The sequence below is a fragment of the Anguilla anguilla genome, chromosome 15 (assembly GCF_013347855.1).
Source record: "Anguilla anguilla isolate fAngAng1 chromosome 15, fAngAng1.pri, whole genome shotgun sequence".
Taxonomy (NCBI): Eukaryota; Metazoa; Chordata; class Actinopteri; order Anguilliformes; family Anguillidae; genus Anguilla; species Anguilla anguilla.
The window spans coordinates 3650582-3670719 of NC_049215.1; the positions used below are offsets into that span (position 1 = coordinate 3650582).

Consider the following 20138-nt stretch of genomic DNA (forward strand, 5'->3'; position numbering starts at 1 on the left):
GACAGACTCATAAGAAATCTTGTTGTTCGTGACTTTTTTTTCATAACTTTTTTATGTACTGCTTTAAAAAAAAAAAAAATACTGTCACTTAAAAAAAAATATAAGCAAAAAATTTCATCCTGGCCAATTTAAAAAGTACATGATTTTTCTGTAGTGCAGTTTTTCATCTTGTTTTTACAGCATTGATTCTTCAAATTTAAAATTCACATTTATTATTTAAAAATATTTACCATGTAATTATTATGTGTAGCCTAAATCCCACATTAAATCAAAGATAAAGCTTTGCAAAATTCCAATAAAATGTAAAATAATTTGGAGAAAAAAATAATTTTTCTATCATGAATTCTACTCTGAATCTCACTAAGCCAAATATGTCCTGCAACTGAATGTGACATCAATCATATGGGTTCTTGGCATTCAAGAGATTTTATGTAAATGTTTAGTGCAAGCCAGAGTACAAGTGGTGTTTGTCTGTATCTGTGTGTGTGTGTGTGTGTGTGTGTACATATGCGTCTTTTCACAGCTAGTGTGCCTAAAACATAACAGGCACAATTCAGAATTTTACAGCATGAAAAACTCTCTCACATTTATAAAATACCTGAATATCTCAAGACATAAATCACAAAGCCAGAAAACGTTTGTGCCCAGGGGACTGTGGAGAGGGCTGCGATTGTGTTGCTACAGTCGGAGAACAGAGGCACAAGGACGCGCCTGTTCTCCTCGTTTCCGCCATCTCCAGGCCCTTCTTCCAGGCTTCTTCTGTGTTTACCGCCTAAATGCAACACCCATTGTACTCTACTTACTTCAGAAACTGAAAAATTTGAAAATAAACCGTGAACTCAAGATAATAGCAAACAATGATTAAATCCCCCGTATTTAGAAAATAACCTTCTTCCTCAGTTCCACAGAGAACGGTGCAGCCGTAGTTGTTGACGATATCAGGCAGATAAACTCATCGCTGTCAAACTGAGAGCACAGTATCGGGAGTTTAAGGAGTCAACTATCTATACAATCTCTGCTCTCTTCATTTCCATTTTTACAGTAAGCTACCTTTCCATTCAGGCCAAACCATGGCTAATTTTGAGCTCATTTACTCACTTTATACTGCCTCTCTTTTTTGCTGCTAATGCAGAGTTCATTGAAGACCAAAGAGGAATGACCCGCCTGCCTTTAGACCATGTGTCCCTGTCACAATATGGCGGTTGGCCGGTTGGAGCTTTTTTTTAGCCTTTCATTGGCTGAACTCGCTCTGCAGCTCTTCCTGTCCGAGGCACAGCGCGATGGTGCGGGTCCCTGTTGGACGGGGTGGGTGGGTGGGTGTGGTCGCCCTATTTGACCAGGCTGCCGGTGACGCGCCTGCCTCCCAGAGCGGGTCCCTGTTGGACGGGGTAGGTGGGTGGGTGTGGTCGCCCTATTTGACCAGGCTGCCGGTGACGCGCCTGCCTCCCAGAGCGGGTCCCTGTTGGACGGGGTGGGTGGGTGGGTGCGGTCGCTCCTGGTTGACCAGGCTGCCGGTGACGCGCCTGCCTCCCAGAGCGGGTCCCTGTTGGACGGGGTAGGTGGGTGGGTGTGGTTGCCCTATTTGACCAGGCTGCTGGTGACGTGCCTGCCTCCCAGAGCGGGTCCCTGTTGGACGGGGTGGGTGGGTGGGTGCGGTCGATCCTGTTTGACCAGGCTGCTGGTGACGTGCCTGCCTCCCAGAGCGGGTCCCTGTTGGACGGGGTGGGTGGGTGTGTGCGGTTGCTCCTGATTGACCAGGCTGCCGGCGATGCTCCTGCCTCACAGGGCGATCCTGGAGCAGCAGTGCTTCAGTCTGCAGGGCAGCACGCTCCGGTTGAGCTGGTAGAACTCCACCAGCTGGATCAAGTCACAGAAGCGCGTGTGGCCATCGTCTAGGCTGAAGAACAGCTCTCCCTCATCCTCCACCTGCCACACAAATGTTTGTGTATAAGCACATATACGCGCACACACATATGTGCGTGAGCACGAACACATACGTGTACACGCATACACATTGAAGCACTCACACACATCCAGATACATGGACAGGTGTAAGGCAGTTTACAGAAATGTGCTCCTTGTCAGACCTCCAAAAGAACACAGGCTGTTTATGGCCCTGACGGAGTCAGCAAATGTGACAGAGAGACAGTGCTCAGTTTCAAAACATCCAATCGGATCAGCATTATGTAAAATGGAGGTTCTCTATAATACAGTGTAATCATGTTTTGTATTGTTGGACAGCCAATGGCATGGGGAACAAGTTGGTACCTCAGCTACAAAGGTTAACCCAGTGCGATATGCTTATAGAGATATTGCAAGCAGGATTAATTGTTGTACTGTTTTGGCATGATTCTGCCTTTATTTGATGACTTGGGGTTTTTTCTTGTATATAAGGAGAGAAGTGCAATGGTTCGGGAAGTCTTGTCAACATGGTCTCCTGTGCATCATTTACGCGTATAGCCATAGCACCGTAGTATATTGTCATTATTACTGAACACACTGAACAATACACTTCATTCATTTTAACCTAGCATTCCTCTTTGACTCTTACCACTGCGCACCTAGCAATTTTAAGGTCCTAACATACACATAGAACTTAGGATATTTGCATCCTGTAGTCACTCACCTATACACTAGTGTTATAGCAGGATACACAACTGTATTTGTGCAGTCTACACAAGCCATGTCCATGTCTACCAAGTTAGATAGCGATCTGTATAGAGAAACACTACTGGCGGACAGCAGTCTCCTCTGTCAATGTATAACCGTTATCACGGAGAAAAGGTTAAAAAAATATTTTGGAGTCAGATAATCAGAATAACATTAGATGAACCCCATTCCAGTAGCACCGGGTAACACTACACGCGTTCTTTCACCACTGAGATAATTCCGCTGTTTGGTTTGCGGAGGGGTTTCTTGCAGTTAGTGACCTCGACGTGACAAGTTTTGGTTCCCCCCCCCCCCACACACACACATGCATGCACACATACACGCATAAACACACATGCACACAGACATACATGCACTTACTGAAAAACGAACAGGTACAGAAGCACAGGCATAGGGAAAGAATCAACTCTACTGTAACACACTCAAGAGTACAGTGTGGAATACACAGAGCTACTGCATGTCCCAGAGGCAGCTCATCGTACTCACAGGTAAGATCCGAAAATGTTTGATTCTCTGGGCATGGCACAGTGACAGGACAAACGTCTTGGGGTCGCTTTGACTGTATCTCAGAAGGAAAACCCTAAAAACAGCAGAGAAACATTTGGACAGTTATTATGTACAAGAGAGACCTGGGTCAAAAATATGCGTTGAATACACTTTAACTCTATAGGTGCTGGTAAAACCTGATAACACTCCAGCATACCTGAGAATTTTCAGTGAATATTTCATTAACCAAAGGGTTAATTGCGTGAATTTTTTTTTCTGGTGACTCAATGGGCCTTGTAGAATCTAATGTTAGAAGTACAGCTTAGGCACATTGCAGTTAGTAAAGACAACATGCTGTAGCTGTTCATCATTCAGAGTTTTCCAAAAGGACTTATTTTCAAAGACTTATCAAATTATTGAGACAATTAAAGAAAATATAAAGCCCCCGCTGAAAATTCCAGCAAAGACCAGCCGATTTTAAGATGGCTAAAGATGGTTTAAGCTGCGTGTTCATTGCTTCTAGCTGGCCAAAGCTGGTCTGTGGCTGGTCAAAGCTGGTTAGTCTCTAGCGGGACATAGCTGTACAAGGCAGGTTAAGCTGGTAGAGTACACTGCTGGTCAAGTGCTGGACTAGCTGACTATATAGACTGGTCAGCTGGTGAAGAGCTAAAAGTGTCAGACACAGAGCTTAAATCGGCTTCACCAGCCTAGTCTGGTTCAAGCTGGCATTTTCAGAAGGGGAAATGTAAATATGGAACTGAATGCCCTGCTCACCCGTCAATAAGACCTTGTTCTGTCACCATCCGCTGGGCCTCGTCCCGCGACAGTCTGCCATGGAACCAGGGCTGAGTTGTGTGTATTGCTGTCAGAGAGACCAACATAGAGAACCCTCAAATTAAGGACATTACAATACATATATTCAGTTCCTTTAGGCCACAATTAAAAGGTAATTACGCCCTAGATCACGTTTTTTTCGCTAAACTTGTTTGTTTGCCTACTCTAGAATGAAACATTTTAATCCCTGCTGTTATTTCGACTTTTCAGAAATAATGTAACGCCATTTTATCTGAAAAAAACTTATAGAAAACGTCTTGGTGCTGCCGTCTCTTTCTGCATTCCACTCTGGCCCTATCCCAATCATGATTTCAGTTTGATTTTAGCTTTGTGAACCTGGCACAGCTACGTTCTACAAATTCATTTTCATATAGAATACTTTATGCAAATGAGATGGACACACCTACTCAAACCACTCCAAGACACATTTTTTTTCAAAATGGTGCAGTAGGAGGAGCCAGGCTGAAACACTGAGTGTAATTACTCTTAAAATGTACATAAAGGCATCAATTAGGTAACCTCATCCAGACAAACTTAGGTTCAAGGGTTCAACGGCAGCTCCTCGTGAAGGAATAGCACATGTAACCTGTAAACTATAATCCCAGTTCCCAAACTATTTGGTCATTCCTAGTGCTGCGACCATGAAAAGCCAGGACAGAGAGCGACGGCTTTGTTCCACTGACCTAAGTTGGACACGGAGCTGTGTGAAGAGGAGGGACTTCCGTGGGAACTCAGGCGGTGGCAGCTTTTCCTCTGAAGGAGAAACGAGTCAGAGGTTCCCTATTGTCACAGCGAAAGGCACAGACCGTCTGCGGAACTCAATTTGCACTTGTCTCATGACTAGAATCTACGGCACCTGCAGCGCAGTCGTGAAAGAGGTTCCTTCAAGCGGAATGAATGACCTGTGGGTGCTGCGGAGGTTGAGTTACATCACGGCTCACAATTTGCTCGTGCACGAGGAGAAAAACCTCAAACTAAGGAGGGTGACTCAACATCACGCAAGTAGCATCAACAAGTTAACCAATTATCACACAACAGGCGGTTTTAACTGCAGTTCGCACAAAATAAGTGTTAACTGTTACGTATATTTTTATTCAAAAAACAGACAGGTGAAAATGCATTTCATGTGCATTGGTGTTTGGCTTATGTAAATGACAGAGGGGGTCTCAGTGAAAATAAGTCTAATTCCAGCGGTGTCTCAGCCCTATTGACCTCACTTTGACACTTGTGGCTCGCTTCCAGTTTTGGAAAGGTGGGGTTTACGTGGCTCACGGGGGTAGCCCCTGGGATAGGACCCCACGCTGCTGAACTGGCTTATGCCCCGTTTGGGAGCGCTGTCATGTAGCGGAGCGGAGACGACCGAGGGGGAAGGGGGAGGGGTGGAGACCGGCCTTACCCTCCAGGACAGCCCCTCTTCCACAGCCACGGACAGCACCTCCGTGGGGTTCTCTATCACCCGGCTCCGGTGCCCCGAGAAGTCCATGGCGACGAGGGAGTTCTCCGAGATGCTCCTCTGGAAAAGAGGGCGGGCAGTTCCTGAGTCATAACCTGCGAGGAGCTTTTGTTCTCCTTTTCCCGTTTTTAGAAAAGGACAGAGACTTGCTGAAACGGAAAGAAAGAATGGAACTGTTCTCGGACGTTTACGCCTGGAACCGCTCATGACGTCATCCACCTGTCAGCTGGCTCTAATCACCTATACATTACACCTCCTCCCTGGTTAGTGCCCCCACACCAGCTGCGCCTCTGTTGTCTGCAAACCTCTGCTTTAAAAAACCTGCTCTGGACCACTCTGCTGTTCATAACTAACATCCAGACATCCAGCGTGGAACTGCAGCTGCCAGCTTCCCCTGACTCCTGCCCCCTGTGGGTGAGACCAGCTGCCTGCCTTTCTGTTACTGTCTGTATACAGGTGTGTATGGGCTTATTATAGCATTGACATCAGGGCTGGATTGGACCACCTGTTAATTTAATACATCAAAGTGCTCTGTCAATGTAAAAATGTCAGACACTATCCATCTAACAATCTATCAATCAATCAATCTTTCTGTCTGTTTGTCTGTCTGTCTGTCTGTCTGTCTATCTATCTGTCTGTTTGTCTGTCTCTCAATCCATCTATTTATCTGTCTGTTTGTCTATATATCTATCTATCTATCTTTCCATTCTAAAGAGTTTGTATTTTTTAGCAAATCACGTTACCATGTTCCTTGCCTGAGGGTATAAAGCTGTGCCCTGCCATGCCTTTATCCAGCGGCTCTCAGTGACCGCTGAGCTGTAATCCAGTACTGCCCCTTTCCCTGTTCCCTCAGGCAGTCTGCCTCGCTGCTCCACACACACCTCCAGGCCCAGCCCTGCAGGGTATCTCTGGGTGTTCGGCTAACAGCAAACCAGAGGTCACGAGCTGCAGAGTCCAGAGGCATCTAATCAGCAGACTATATTCAGAAGGCCGTGCCTTTCGTTATCTGCCTGTCCAGTTAAAATAGACCATCTGTTTATTCATTCAGGCTTATTTTACCCACCGGTGAGAATGAAACTATTCTAGGATATTAGCTAGCGGTATCAGCTAGCGGTGTCCTTCCGCAAGGAACACGGTGAAATGAGCTTTCGTAAACATTTGCTAGCAAAACTGAAGCGAAAAGCAAAGCGTCCTACCATTGGAGAGGCTCTCTGCTTCTGATTAGGCTGGATGAAGTTCTGGTACAGCTGCATCCCGTACTGCAGATTTACAGCACACAGACATAGTGAGTGTGTGTGTGTATTTGTGGGTACACGTGTATGTGTGTGAGGGTCACGTGAGTGTGTGTGTATTTGTGGGTACACGTATGTGTGTGAGGGCATATGAGTGTGTGTGTATTTGTGGGTACACATGTATGTGTGTGAGGGCATGTGAATGTGTGTGTATTTGTGGGTACACGTATGTGTGTGAGCACATGTGAGTGTGTGTGTATTTGTGGGTACACGTGTATGTGTGTGAGGGTCACGTGAGTGTGTGTGTATTTGTGGGTACACATGTATGTGTGTGAGTGCACGTGAGTGTGTGTGTATTTGTGGGTACACATGTATGTGTGTGAGGGCATGTGAGTGTGTGTGTATTTGTGGGTACACATGTATGTGTGTGAGGGCACGTGAGTGTGTGTGTATTTGTGGGTACACGTATGTGTGTGAGCACATGTGAGTGTGTGTGTATTTGTGGGTACACACGTATGTGTGTGAGGGCATGTGAGTGTGTGTGTATTTGTGGGTACACATGTATGTGTGTGAGGACATGTGAGTGTGTGTGTATTTGTGGGTACTCATGTATGTGTGTGAGCACATGTGAGTGTGTGTGTATTTGTGGGTACACATGTATGTGTGTGAGGGCATGTGAGTGTGTGTGTATTTGTGGGTACACGTGTATGTGTGTGAGCACATGTGAGTGTGTGTGTATTTGTGGGTACACATGTATGTGTGTGAGGGCATGTGAGTGTGTGTGTATTTGTAGGTACACATGTACGTGTGTGAGGGCATGTGAGTGTGTGTGTATTTGTGGGTACACATGTATGTGTGTGAGGGTCACATGAGTGTGTGTGTATTTGTGGGTACACATGTATGTGTGTGAGGGTCACTTGAGTGTGCATGTATTTGTGGGTACACATGTATGTGTGTGAGGGTCATGTGAGTGTGTGTGTATTTGTGGGTACACATGTATGTGTGTGAGGGTCATGTGAGTGTGTGTGTATTTGTGGGTACACATGTATGTGTGTGAGTGCACGTGAGTGTGTGTGTATTTGTGGGTACACGTGTATGTGTGTGAGTGCACGTGAGTGTGTGTGTATTTGTGGGTTACCTTAAAGAGCCGCATGGCGGTCACCCAGCTGGTCCGGATGTGCTCCTCATCTGCGCACAGTAGCTTCAGGTCCCTGGGGGAGCTTGATTTGCTGGGCTGTTGAAAGCCACAACACAAAGTCTAAGCATTTAGGATATCTTCCTGTCTGAGAAACAACAGCGTTTTTTTTTTTTTTTTTTTTTTTTTTTTTTTAAAGCTTTTCCTATAATAGCTGTCTGCTCCAAAAGCACACTGAGAAATAGGTTATAGGCAAAAAAAACAAAGCCCTGTCCTTTAAACTGTTCTGTACACACTATAAATACTGAGCACAGTCTCCTGTTCAGTCTTTGTTTTGCTTTTGACTATCTATCGCTGTCTCTATGGGCCTTTTCAGCCCTAAGTTTAACTGATGTTACAAAGTGCATTGCAGGTGAAGGACCAGACAGACCAGAGTTTTTACAACCCGCACTAAATTTTAAGTAGGTTTATTTCCCCTAATTTGACTGTCGCACTGTTTCTGTTTCACTAGGTATATTATCTCATATTTTCCCAGTGCTATCAAGTTCATAGCAGTGTGCCAGTCATTCTTTATGACCCACCCTAAACATCCCAATTTAGATAACATAAACATGCGAGATGTACGGCGCAATCCACAGGGCAACAGGCTCTTGGCCGTGTGTGATTTCCTGTGCACCTGTGGGTTCAATTGTCAATTACGGTCCCTTCTCTAACTGATACCCTCTCTGCTTTCTACCTGTCTGAATAAAGTAACCAATACAAAAGAAGGGCAGACTGTCCCACCCTTTTAAAAAAAATATGATAAAGATAATGTAAGTAAGTTTAAACCCACTGTACAGTTCACAAGATCATTGAAAACAGAATCGTTAAAAATCCTGAAATTACTCTGCATATTTAACATTATAGCTTTACTGTTCTAGTAATTTTTACAACCACGTTTGGAGTTGAAGTCGAAGCCTGTAAAAATGGTACTCTGCAAGACTAATAAGATAATTTCCTGAATTTTAGTGACACCTTGGTAAACATGATTGAAAAATAAATTGAATATAGTAAATTTTAATTAAACACAAAGAATGAAAAGTAAAATACCTTAATGCAAAACCCATAGTCTGTTGGTGCTCCATACATCTTTCTGGCTGATAGTAAAGTGTAGACGTCACTGTCACTGAATTCAGCCACAAACTGTAGATGTCTTGGTTCCTTGATTAAATGAAAAATTTACAAATGTAAAACTGTAGTAACGTTTTCACTAGTTTGTATACATGAAATGAAAGAAAGCTATACAGTATATGATTTTTTGGGAGAATATCAGTTGTGTGATTGTTCTGAATAGTTAGTTTGATTTGAACATAACTTCGCCCAGTCGATTGATTAGTTTGTTAGAGGGCTGCTTGCAAGAGCTAATGCCGGAATAGAAATGTTATCTAGCTAAGAAAAATATTCATGCATCTCCACACTTGTGATACCCTTTTAGGCAGCTTGACCTATTGCAGCTATCAGTAAAAAACCTATAACATTATAAATAACATACACCGAGACCTACGCTTGTCGTGTTGTTTGGTTTAACCAGTGGCACGAGCCTACCCCAGTGTAGTTATCTTCACACCATCAATTTGTTATCGCCTTTTTTAGGTTGTGTTGAAAACTAATGTGGTAGTTAACAGAGTGGTGTACATGTTTTCATTAAGTGTACTAAGTGATTCAAATAGATTTGTAAAAATTGAAAACTGTTTACTCTCCCTAAAATTATGTGAAAAAAGAAGCTGTTTGTTTACTTACCAATTTATTATTCAGATTGTTGGCAGTGAAAATTAATACATAGGCCTACAACAAATCTGCATGCTGAGGTGTTAGATAGCATTGGTTTCAATATTGCTGCTGTTGATGTTTTGAATGGTATTACTTTATTATGGCCTGATAGTTGGCGGTGTTGTCATTTTATTATACCTTTCCTGTGTTTTTGTGTAATTTTAAATGGTTTTTACAGTTTTATGTACAAACCTTCCTGTAACAGGAGATAAAGTTGAATATGAATGGATTTTCCTGCTAGCGTACTCCCGAACATTTCTGAAAATAACTTCCTGGTCCTGTTGAGAGACATTGCTCTCTAGTACCAGTGAAGTTGGCTCCAGTATACGTCTTTCAGCCACTCATTTCAATGCAAGTCAATGGTACCAATATGGTAAAAACAGTCAAAGATGCTTTTTCCCACAAGAACATATAGTTGCAAAAAGGTGTCTTTATGTAATGTTTGTGCATGTGTCGATTTGTTATTTTGTCATTTGGACTATACTTTAATATTTTGTTGACCAATCAGAGACAGCTTGTATCACCGCATATTACTTGGGAGGGCAATATCTCACACGCTAGTAATGGCCCAAGACTATCAATCAGACTGCCCAGACTTCATGACCCTATAAGGGTCTACCCTTGTCCCTAATGTGCAGTGTCTGGCTTCAATTTGTACAACATAACGGCACAAAAACTGCACTTCTGTGGCTTCAAAAACGCTTTTCACAAGCCCAAGGAAAGTCGGCGGGGTGGGTGATATCACGGTCATGTTGTCCATGTTTGTTCTACAGTCTACGATCGAAAATTTTCTGGGGAAGTGACATAATGCAACGCAATGTTGGCTAAGTTTGTGAGCTAGTGAATATAATTTTCAACTCCTGGACTGATTCAATTTGCCAAATGAGCTGAACTCCCCATCCCTTGTGGTCCCTATTGGCCTGAACACCGCCCTGACTAGCTCACAGCTCCCCGAAGCTCCCTGAACAAAGTTGCTAATAGCGACATGATGACAAGACGTTTCACTAACTTATCAATGTGTAAGCATCAGGCATGCATGTAATCACGATACAAAAACAGATGTTTTTCATATGTGCACTGTGGGCATTGCAAATAATATTTAAGTTGCTTGAGTATTGATTGTGCTGGAGCATATCAGATTGGTCTTTTGTTTGTTTCATTCAATTTGTTGATCTACAGAAAGTTCAAAAAGAATGACTCATACAAAATGAACTGAAAGTCTCAATTTGTACAAAAACCCGAAATGTACAAATTCACGTAGGTACAGCTTGTGCTAGATGTGCTGAAATCACTGAAAGACTCAATGGTACGAAAACTGAAAGAGGAATGGCTCGCTGAGTGTATCTGTACTAATGCCTGCTGTGAACAGATGAAGTAACAGGGATGTTTATTATGATATTGTCAATGTTTATGATAATTAGAATTTTTTAAACACTCCTATTAGGACATATTCCCCCCATTTGGTAAACATAAATAAATTAGCATATGGGCCATTACTCTACAAAACCCAACCAAAGCAGCCTGTAGCCGGCAATTATTTTTGATTTAAGTAAACCGCATTGTCCTTAAAGTAATAATTTCATTAAAATAAATGTCTGTTAAGTCACTATCTATCGCCGAATTAGGTAACACAATGGTGATTGAGCCTATTATTATATTAATTAATATTATTATTATAATAATAATTTATGATTAAAGAACTGGGTGTCTGTGGCGACATTCCCGGGAAAAAATCACAAGCGGCGCATAGTTAGTGATGCGTTTTCCATCACCCATCAGTGGTTGGTCCGCCAGAAAGGGTGGGCGGAGCTAACGCAACAGGCTTGCTCTTCAACTCACTTGTGTGTGAGCGGCGTACTGTTTTTTCCGGTGTCTGCATGCGTTACAATAACAGAGAAAGGGTGGGGGGGGGGGGGGGTATGGAACCCTAAAAAGTTTTTGTGTAACATGAGAGGTCATATTATTTGTTGATGTAGATTCCGTATTACATTTGATGACAAGGTAACGTTACTAAATGACATAGTTATTTGCACAGCTAACGCTAGCTACCGGACCATGTCAAAAAAGACAACATTAGTTTAGACAACGTTGCGCACAGTATACATCTCTCATATCAGGTAACGTTGCGTTAGCTAGCTAGCTAATGTAACTAACACAAGCTAATGACAGCTAACAATTAGAAAAAACGCTAGTTAACGCTACCGACCGGTACCTCGTAAACCGTCTCTCGAATGCAATGCTACCTTGTGGTAGCGTTGCAATGTAGCTAACTAAAGGCCAGCTCAGATCAATGATTCGCAACGAGACTGGATGCAACTTGCAAAATTCCAAGACATCTGATTGCAAACGTTCTAAAACTGCACTTGGCGATTTGACAAGGTGGGTTTTTGAGACCCCAGGCAACGGCTTCAGAGGCTCTGCAACTAACCAGTTCACACCGCTGCAATTTTCTCTGCAACATTCTAAAACCGTTTCGTCTCGTTGCGAATCGTTGATCTGAACTGGCCTTAACTTTATGTTATTTACATTGCCATCAAGTTCATCAATATATTATAATGATTGTAATAAAGCCGGGGTATAGGTGGAGCAAAGCCGGGTCTGATTTATGTGTAAAGATGTCAAGCCGAAGAAAACTAAATAAAAGAATATGGCAGTATGGATTAGCGTTATTTTATTACACTTCCTTATATGTTCCTTCAGCCTTGATGAAATCTCCTTTGTTTTTGTTTTATTCTTCTTGTTCTGATTGATGATTTAACATCCAGCTCAGCTTTATTCTCGAACAGTTTAGCTAACAAAACCAGAAACACCAGGGGTAACATTTTGCAAGGCAGGTGTTTCAAAAATATCACACAAGAATCATTCACGAAAAAAACTGTTTATTGTGCACGAGACACATAATTGCACGAGCCACAGCGAATCCTGCGAATTCTTCTCTGCAGTGTAAAGATGTTTGTACCGGGCAAAAGGTGGATAAAGAACATTTGTGGAAATTGATCATCACTAATTCTACCCCAGGTCTGCTACAGCATTTTAACCCGGCTCGGCAGTGTAAAGACAGCTCAAGTTAGCCTAATGTTAGACAACGAATGAGTATGTACATAACGTTACTTTTATAACAACCATTTTTATTCAGTAAAGTGCCAATTGACTGACGTCACACAGGCGACACTGGTTGGATCCGGTTGGATCTATGGGAAGTGAGGTCCAAAAACACACCTGCAATTACCGCTTCTCGCCATTGGTACCGCCAAAGAGAACGAAACAGAAATCTTCGAGATTGTTTACTTTAACTATAGAATACAAACAATGTTCATCACCAGCTACAAAGACAACTGTGTCAGTGTAAGGAGTGGCCTAAAGCATTTCCCTCATACTTTTTGAAAAACAAAATGGTGGGAGTGTTATTTCACTTTTGCTAAATACTTGAGTAGCATTTAATGTCATGCTGTCAAATACTGAGCGATTCGAAAAAGACCTAGCCACCATTTTAAAGCATGAACTTGATTTGAATAGCTAACTGTGGTGTGGGGATGGCTGGTTTAAGCAGCCACACCTGCCCTGGGTCAAGCTAATTAGACCTGACCAATTGGATAATTGGTTAAGAATTAGATAATTGGCCAGGCTAATTGGACCCAGGAACAGGAGTGGCTGCACCTGTGCGTAGTGAGGTAATCACTGCGCACAGGTTAAATCTGCCATCCCCACCCACACAGGAGAGCCTCTGTCATGACAGTTTTAACATCTGCTCCTTGGCAGTAACATCTTGCCAACCTCGTAAATAAATGTGGACGGCTTGAACATCATCTCCCTGTGTCTCTGTGCTGGAGGGCCCCTAGGAAAGCCACTTTGGTGGCCTGTGGCAGGCTTGTTTGCCACACTAACATTGAGGTTTTCTGTTTCATTATGCCAGTACTGGTCACAAATGTAATTTATTTAATGAAGTATGGAATGTAAAAAGATCTTGTCTGTTTTGAGATTACACTACAATAAAGGCGATTTCAGCTTTGTGTCAGACGGTGAGAGAAAAGAAAATGTATGGAAGACAGGCAGTAGAATCAGACAAGGGAGACTGATTGGTAATTCCACAACTTGTGTTAACAAGAGAAATGCATTTCTATTACAGTACATCAAAATCACCGCACTTTCACCGCACTGATATCTAATTCAGACTGTGCCAGTGCGTGTGAATTCATATTAAATGGTATAGTATGCATTGTACATGTAATGTATTAAACCATTGTCAAGCAGTTCAATGTAATTTCAAGTTATTTGCTAACTAGTTAGCTATCACTAGTTAGCTATCATAGTCACAAAATGTTTTCACTTTATGCATCAAATGTTCTCTCTGCTGAGGATAAATATTGTATGCATAATCATTACAGAATGAATTAATGCATATATGTTTATGTGTTTGTGGCAGGGCTGGGTTTGTGGGAGAGGTTCAGGGCAATCGGAGGACCACGCCTACTGGTTAAGTGGGCACACGCACCTGGAGTGCATCAATAATTAATCCAGGTATTTAAAGTATGCTTTCTTCCCAGTAGGGACCTGTGACCAGGAAAACACAGCCCGAGAGAGAGGAGACGGGTCCAGCTCGGAAAGGACTGAAAAGTTGTTTTGTAGATTTCGTGCCGAGACCTGGGAGGGAGTGGTCTTGGCGTAAGCCGAATTAGCCTTTGGCTGAATTTTTGGGTTGGGGGTGTGTGGAATTCGGTCCACCGGAGAGGCGGATTGGTCTTGGTTCTGCAGGCTGGTGGAGAGAGCACACGCACCTGGGCTGCGTTGGCTAATCAGCCCAGGTGCTTAAAGGTGTGCTGCTCTCCACAGTTCGGGGCCGAGACCAGGAGCTCACACCGAGAGCGAGTTTCTTTATTTGAGTTGCGTTTAATTTCAGTGTTGTTTCTTTTAACAAGACTGAGAAAAGCATTCCACTGCTGTTAAGCGGGAGGAGCTGGCCAGCTGCAAGCGGGGAACTGAAAAGTTTCCGCTCGGTTTTGCTTTCTTTTGTCTGCGTTATTTTACTTTGTTGTTTTAGTTTATTGTTTTTGCCTGGAACCCGTGAGGGGGAAGGGTGAAGATGGCATTTATTTTAGTTCATGTTTGTGTGGGTGCACACACTCTCTCTCTCTCTCTCTCTCTCTCTCTCTCTCGCTCAGCCGCATCTCCCTCCCAGGGGTGTCACGCTGGCGTGTGACAGTGTGGTTTCTTATTTATTACTATGAAAGATAGATATATATATGTATGTATGTATACAATGAAAATCTGACAAAAAATATTTAAAACTCATCTAAGTTTCACTTTAATGCTGATTCGTATTGATCAATTGAATTGATAAATCAATTGATAAATACGATTTATCGATATTATAAATCACATTTATCCTGAGTTTCCATCCCTTCGTACAAATGCATGGCAAATACGGATTTCAGTGTGATGTCATGTGATCTTACATTTGCTGTGAGAGGCCTAGGAGCACATGACAGAGGCACAGAGTGACACACCAAAGGGCTCCAGGTTTCTTATAGGAAACATCTGCGCACTAATACATTTATACCATGCATATATAACCAAGCAATATTCTCAATTTCCACTGTACAACTTGTGCAATGGATTGGTGTAACCGAACAATGGCAGATGGGTGATCATGCACCACAGGCACTTTTACCGTATTTCTCGAAAATAAATGCGCACGCTAGACTAGGTCTCATTTCCCCACGCCATGTGTAATGGGCTGGTCCCCAGTGTTGATACTGCTGATTGACAGCCTATGAGTATGACAGAACACACACAAGCACGACTGCAGCTGCAGAAACCGAAACGTTCTGATCTGATTCGCCCGACCTCTTGAGTTACACGCTCTTAAGTCGGCCCGAACAACAGCCCGCTTGTTACCGAAAACGGAGAAGGGCAAACTGGTGCGCGGCGAGGCGCGGGTGCGTAAGCCTTTCCTGTCTCGAGTGCTCTGGGTCCTGACCGGCATGCCGGTTCACCTGTACGAAATCCCGCCCAACCTGTTCCACAGGAGGGCCTTCAGAACCCACACGCAGTTAAATCACTCAGTTCCGAAACATATTCTTTATTTACGTCTGGACAAATTTTTTTTTAGCTCTTTTTTTTTTTTTTTTTTTGTACTACAATTATACAATTTCTTTTTTAGTTCTCACATCATTTCTTGAAACTTGTTCAGGCAAAACAAGAACATACTATCTCCTGAAAACAGGCCCTTCCGTCCTTTTTGGCTCAGTATTATGACGTCATTGACTGACCTTTGACTCCCCCTTGTTTGAAACGTAGAGTCCAGACCTCCGCAAAACGAAGTACGACTTCTTCCAGAATTTCTTCCCCTGCTCTTTAGCATGGAGGTACCCATGAATTTCTGGACACGTGCTTGAGTGTAGAAACGTCTGTCGGAAAAGAAGACGGTGAGCAATAATTATACTCAGACATTCAGGAACTTTATTTTTATCCACTTGGTGTCACAATTAATATTTATTTAATTATAGCAAAACACCCATGTACTACCTAGATAAAAACTGAAACGGGCATACTGTAGCTTGTAGCTTGACAGTGTAGTTGTCTCTCAAAAGTGAACAGAAGTAAATACCTGAAGAAGTTGCGAGTGGTTCATCGTTTCACTGGTTTCACTTGATAACAACACCATGTGCTCGGGGAAAAAGTCCTGATGAAATAAAGAGAAAAAATCAATTAAGATTTCACCCCCCACCCCCCGCGCTACTCTTCCACCCCACATTGATACAGTTTGAATGCAGGTTTGCAGCCTCTCTGATGGAATTACATTCATGTGACTGAAAAGAAATGCTATATATGTGCCATTTGTATACATGCAGTGCATTTCATGTGCAGATTCACAATCTTCCATCGCACCCTTATTGGTGCGATATGCCGCACATTGTGTTATCTCTTATTTCATAGTAAGAATTCAGTTACTCTGCAATCTGGTCTGGGCAGAATGCTTTTAGACTAGTAGTAAAAGAGCCTCCCACACAAGATGCCTGGAACACGGTGTAAATTAGCTGATAAAGAAAGAGAAAGTTGGCTAGAGTATGGCAATAAGAATTCACAGGTTTAAATGCATAGCTCTAAATAGCACTGCACACAGTGCCCTCCATAATGTTTGGGATAAAGATATATTTTTTATTGATTTGGCTCTGTACTCCAAGATTGTAGATTTGTAATCAAACAATTCACAAACATATGTGGTGAAAGTGCACATGCTGGCGTTTGTCAACACGTGGACCAGAGGTGTGACATTTAAAGTCAAGAATGCCATTATGAGGCGGATAATTTTTTTAAAAAGCAGTCAGTGACATAGGCCAAACTTTGTCTTTGTCCCCAAAGATTATGGAGTGCACTGTATATGCATAAATGCTATGAATGTAGTACTGCCTGTGTGATGTCTTAATACATCAACCTTTCTCTGAAACTTAAGATAGAGCTATGCAAAAAAACATGTATAAAACCCGATGCAGAATGGTGATAACAGTGTGAGGGGGCGGTGTTTGTGAAGCAACAGACTACATGCTTTGTATTACTTCTGATTTGTACTCTGGCCAGGAATAGAGAATGTTGCCAAATAGGGAACGTGGCACAGACGTGCAGAGCTGTCAATCCCAAACCCACGAATACTAAAGCTGAATTCCAAATATCGGAATGTGAACGTAAGCCGTAGAACTCACTCTGGATTTGGGCATTTATGTTTTTAGGAATTGGAAGAGAGCAATATGGCGGAAGGAGACACAGTGATGCCTCGATCACACCGTTCAGAAACCCAGAGAAGCTTGGTGTTTTAGCAGTGGAATTTCACGGAGTGATGGTTTCTACATTGTCACCTTAAGACTTCTTTGTGTTTCCCTGGCTCGACACTGCATACATTACATTACATTACATTTATTTGGCAGGCGCTTTTATCCAAACGACGTACAAAAGTGCATTTCATGGTCATAGACAACTGCTAAACACAGGTTCAGTAAGGTACAATACTTATTTTGTACAGCTATTTCTAGCCAAGAACACAGTTAGTTCACACAGTGAACACTATTCAGACCTAACCTCTGCAAAGCCAACTAGGCAGAAGAATAAGCTACAGTATTAGGACAAATACAAATTACCAAAAAGTGCTGGGATGGGGCAACATGTAACAAGTGTCATGAAAAAAGGGGCAGGGGGAGATTTAGAGTGAAATATACAGCGTGGTGGTGGTTAGTCTAGGTATAGTCTGAAACCCAATATGCATTTTTTTAAAATGCATTTAAAAATATTTAAAAAGTAATAAAACTTATGCAAAGATGAAACGCACCAAAAAAGAAATTTTTTTTAAATGCAATGTATTGTACGTTCAGGCACTCACCAAGGGTTTCCTGAAGAATTCATACTTGGCGTAGTTCTTCCTGAAATACAGTCTGTTTTCAGTGTTCATGCCCCAGCCTGACTGTACCTCCATGACTGACTCATGGTCTTCTATGGTTCTTTCTGGGGGCGAACATTCAGAAATAAGAAAAATGAATGAATCAATGGCAAATCTATAAACTCGTATAATGCTTTTTTGTTCTACCACCACAAAAACGATGACTAGACCAAATGAATCTTGTGTGGCGTGATACAAGCTGAATCTGAAAGATGATGTCACATAAGAAGACAGTATCATCTGAAACCAACGCAACCTTTCAGAAAGTGCTTTTGAAGGACCTTTCAGAAATCCTTGCGAGCGCTCATCGTGTAGCTTACCCCCATTGCTGATACTGTGTATTTGATCGATAATGCGTTTTAAGTCACTTTATCGCGCTCACTCATTAAGCTTTTGGCTGCGCTCGCAGGTTTTCGATAACGTGCGCTCAGTAAGCTCATTTTCCCACTCAACTCATTTGGTTCCTTTTTAATAGCAAAATAAACATAATTCAATTTGTGCAATATATTTAGTACAAATCATGTTTATTTTTCAGTCAGTTTTTTTTTCTATCACTCAGACATGGATATGGATATAGATTTATTATTATGTATTTCCATTGATGTCATATTTTTGTGCCCTTGCTGGCAAAGGTACATGTCTGGATTAATTAATGACAACACTGTTCTGGCGTCCATATGCTGTAGCACACGGGGTTATGAAAAGAGAAACTGAACTTTGTGCTTGTCTAAACTGGATTTATGGCAGAAAGTTAAGAGGACACTGAGGCTGTATTTTACCTTTGAGATTAAAAATATATGAATAAAGTGAAATGAAACTAAATTTTGAAATGTCGTGATTGCATTATGCTTTTATTTCTTTATAATTGTTATAATTGTTTTTTTTTTCTCACAAAGTTTGACATTGTAGACGGATTCATCGTATAGCCTCAAAACTTTCAAAAATGATGAAGTTGACTGTGGTGAAATATTTGTGCGGCTGGGTTACTTTTACAGCCTATATCTAACAATAAAAGTCACGAAGCAAATAACAAAGCTTGAAGAAATTGATAAAAATCTACATTTTTATTGCAAATTAATAAACAAAGAATAGAGAAGAAATATAATGATTGTAGCAGCCTGACATAATATTATGTCGTATCTGCCAGTATAAAATTTGGTAGATTAAGTGGGAAGCTATTTTTATTACTCATTAGCTTTAACAAAATCAAGATAAATTAATGTTTGATTTGGTCCGAAAATACTTTTCTCCCTATTGTAGTGTTATTTGCAATCTTTGAATGCATGTGTTATTCCCACAGGCAAGTGTACTACTGTCAGTCTCACCAGTATAAGGGGAGCGAGGTGGACTTTGACATAGCCGTCTTTCACGTCATTGCTGTGCACCTTCCTCATCGCACATATGCCTAGTCGTGTGACGCAGCTGAGCACGTCTGTTGAGTGAAATAATTACACTTCCTGTTTTGGAAATGATTACCATCAGTTCCTTTTGGCATTGTTGTGTCTACAAAGTAAATGCTCTAGGTTAAGCCACTTTACATTCCTGCATCATTGTTATGGCAGGCTGAAGTTTTTCTTTTTTGAGTTGTAGAAAGAAAAGAGTCCTCTTCTAAAATTAACTTCCAGGGCACTTAGGTGCCAATGGTAGGTAGTGCAAACACCTGGGAGTCCTTTACAAACTGAATATTTTTGCCTCTGGTTTGCAATGTTGCAGTATTGGTTGGGGTGTGCAATAATGCTGAATGCATCAACAGGTCAACGGGTGGAATAGTGGGTGTATCAATGTATCAAGTTAAGCTAACACGCTAGGCTAATTTTGTCAGATCATTTCTTTTGCGTTTTTAACCCACCCAGACCACCTTTAAGCTTAAAAGTAGACGCTCTATGCTGTTGTTGCTACTAATGCTACTACCAAAATTGCTAATATTGTGACTAGCAACTATTGCCCCTATTTTCACAGTCAAGGCCCAGTGGTCAAACTCTAGCAATAACTGGTTGGTAGTGGAGAATTAAGGTGTGTCAGTTCTGGTAATTATCTGACCAGATACGGTAGTGCACCTGCAACACAGTTGTATGAATTAAGAGGAATAAA

General features: G+C 42.0%; 1 protein-coding gene across 2 annotated transcripts in view; it reads right to left on the reverse strand.

Moving 5' to 3' along the window:
* Positions 1–1588: 1588 nt before the first annotated feature.
* Positions 1589–20138, reverse strand: part of LOC118213672 (growth factor receptor-bound protein 14-like) — a 33415-nt gene continuing 14865 nt past the window's right edge. For both annotated transcript variants that reach the window (XM_035392694.1, XM_035392695.1), the window contains 11 exons: positions 17991–18112; positions 16227–16301; positions 15889–16026; positions 8900–9010; positions 7814–7909; positions 6640–6702; positions 5387–5503; positions 4674–4743; positions 3931–4018; positions 3157–3250; positions 1589–1926 (listed from right to left, as the gene is read on the reverse strand). In XM_035392694.1, coding sequence (XP_035248585.1) covers positions 1780–1926; positions 3157–3250; positions 3931–4018; positions 4674–4743; positions 5387–5503; positions 6640–6702; positions 7814–7909; positions 8900–9010; positions 15889–16026; positions 16227–16301; positions 17991–18112 — 1121 coding nt within the window. In that variant the 3' untranslated portion in view covers positions 1589–1779. The remainder of the gene's footprint in view (positions 1927–3156; positions 3251–3930; positions 4019–4673; positions 4744–5386; positions 5504–6639; positions 6703–7813; positions 7910–8899; positions 9011–15888; positions 16027–16226; positions 16302–17990; positions 18113–20138) is intronic.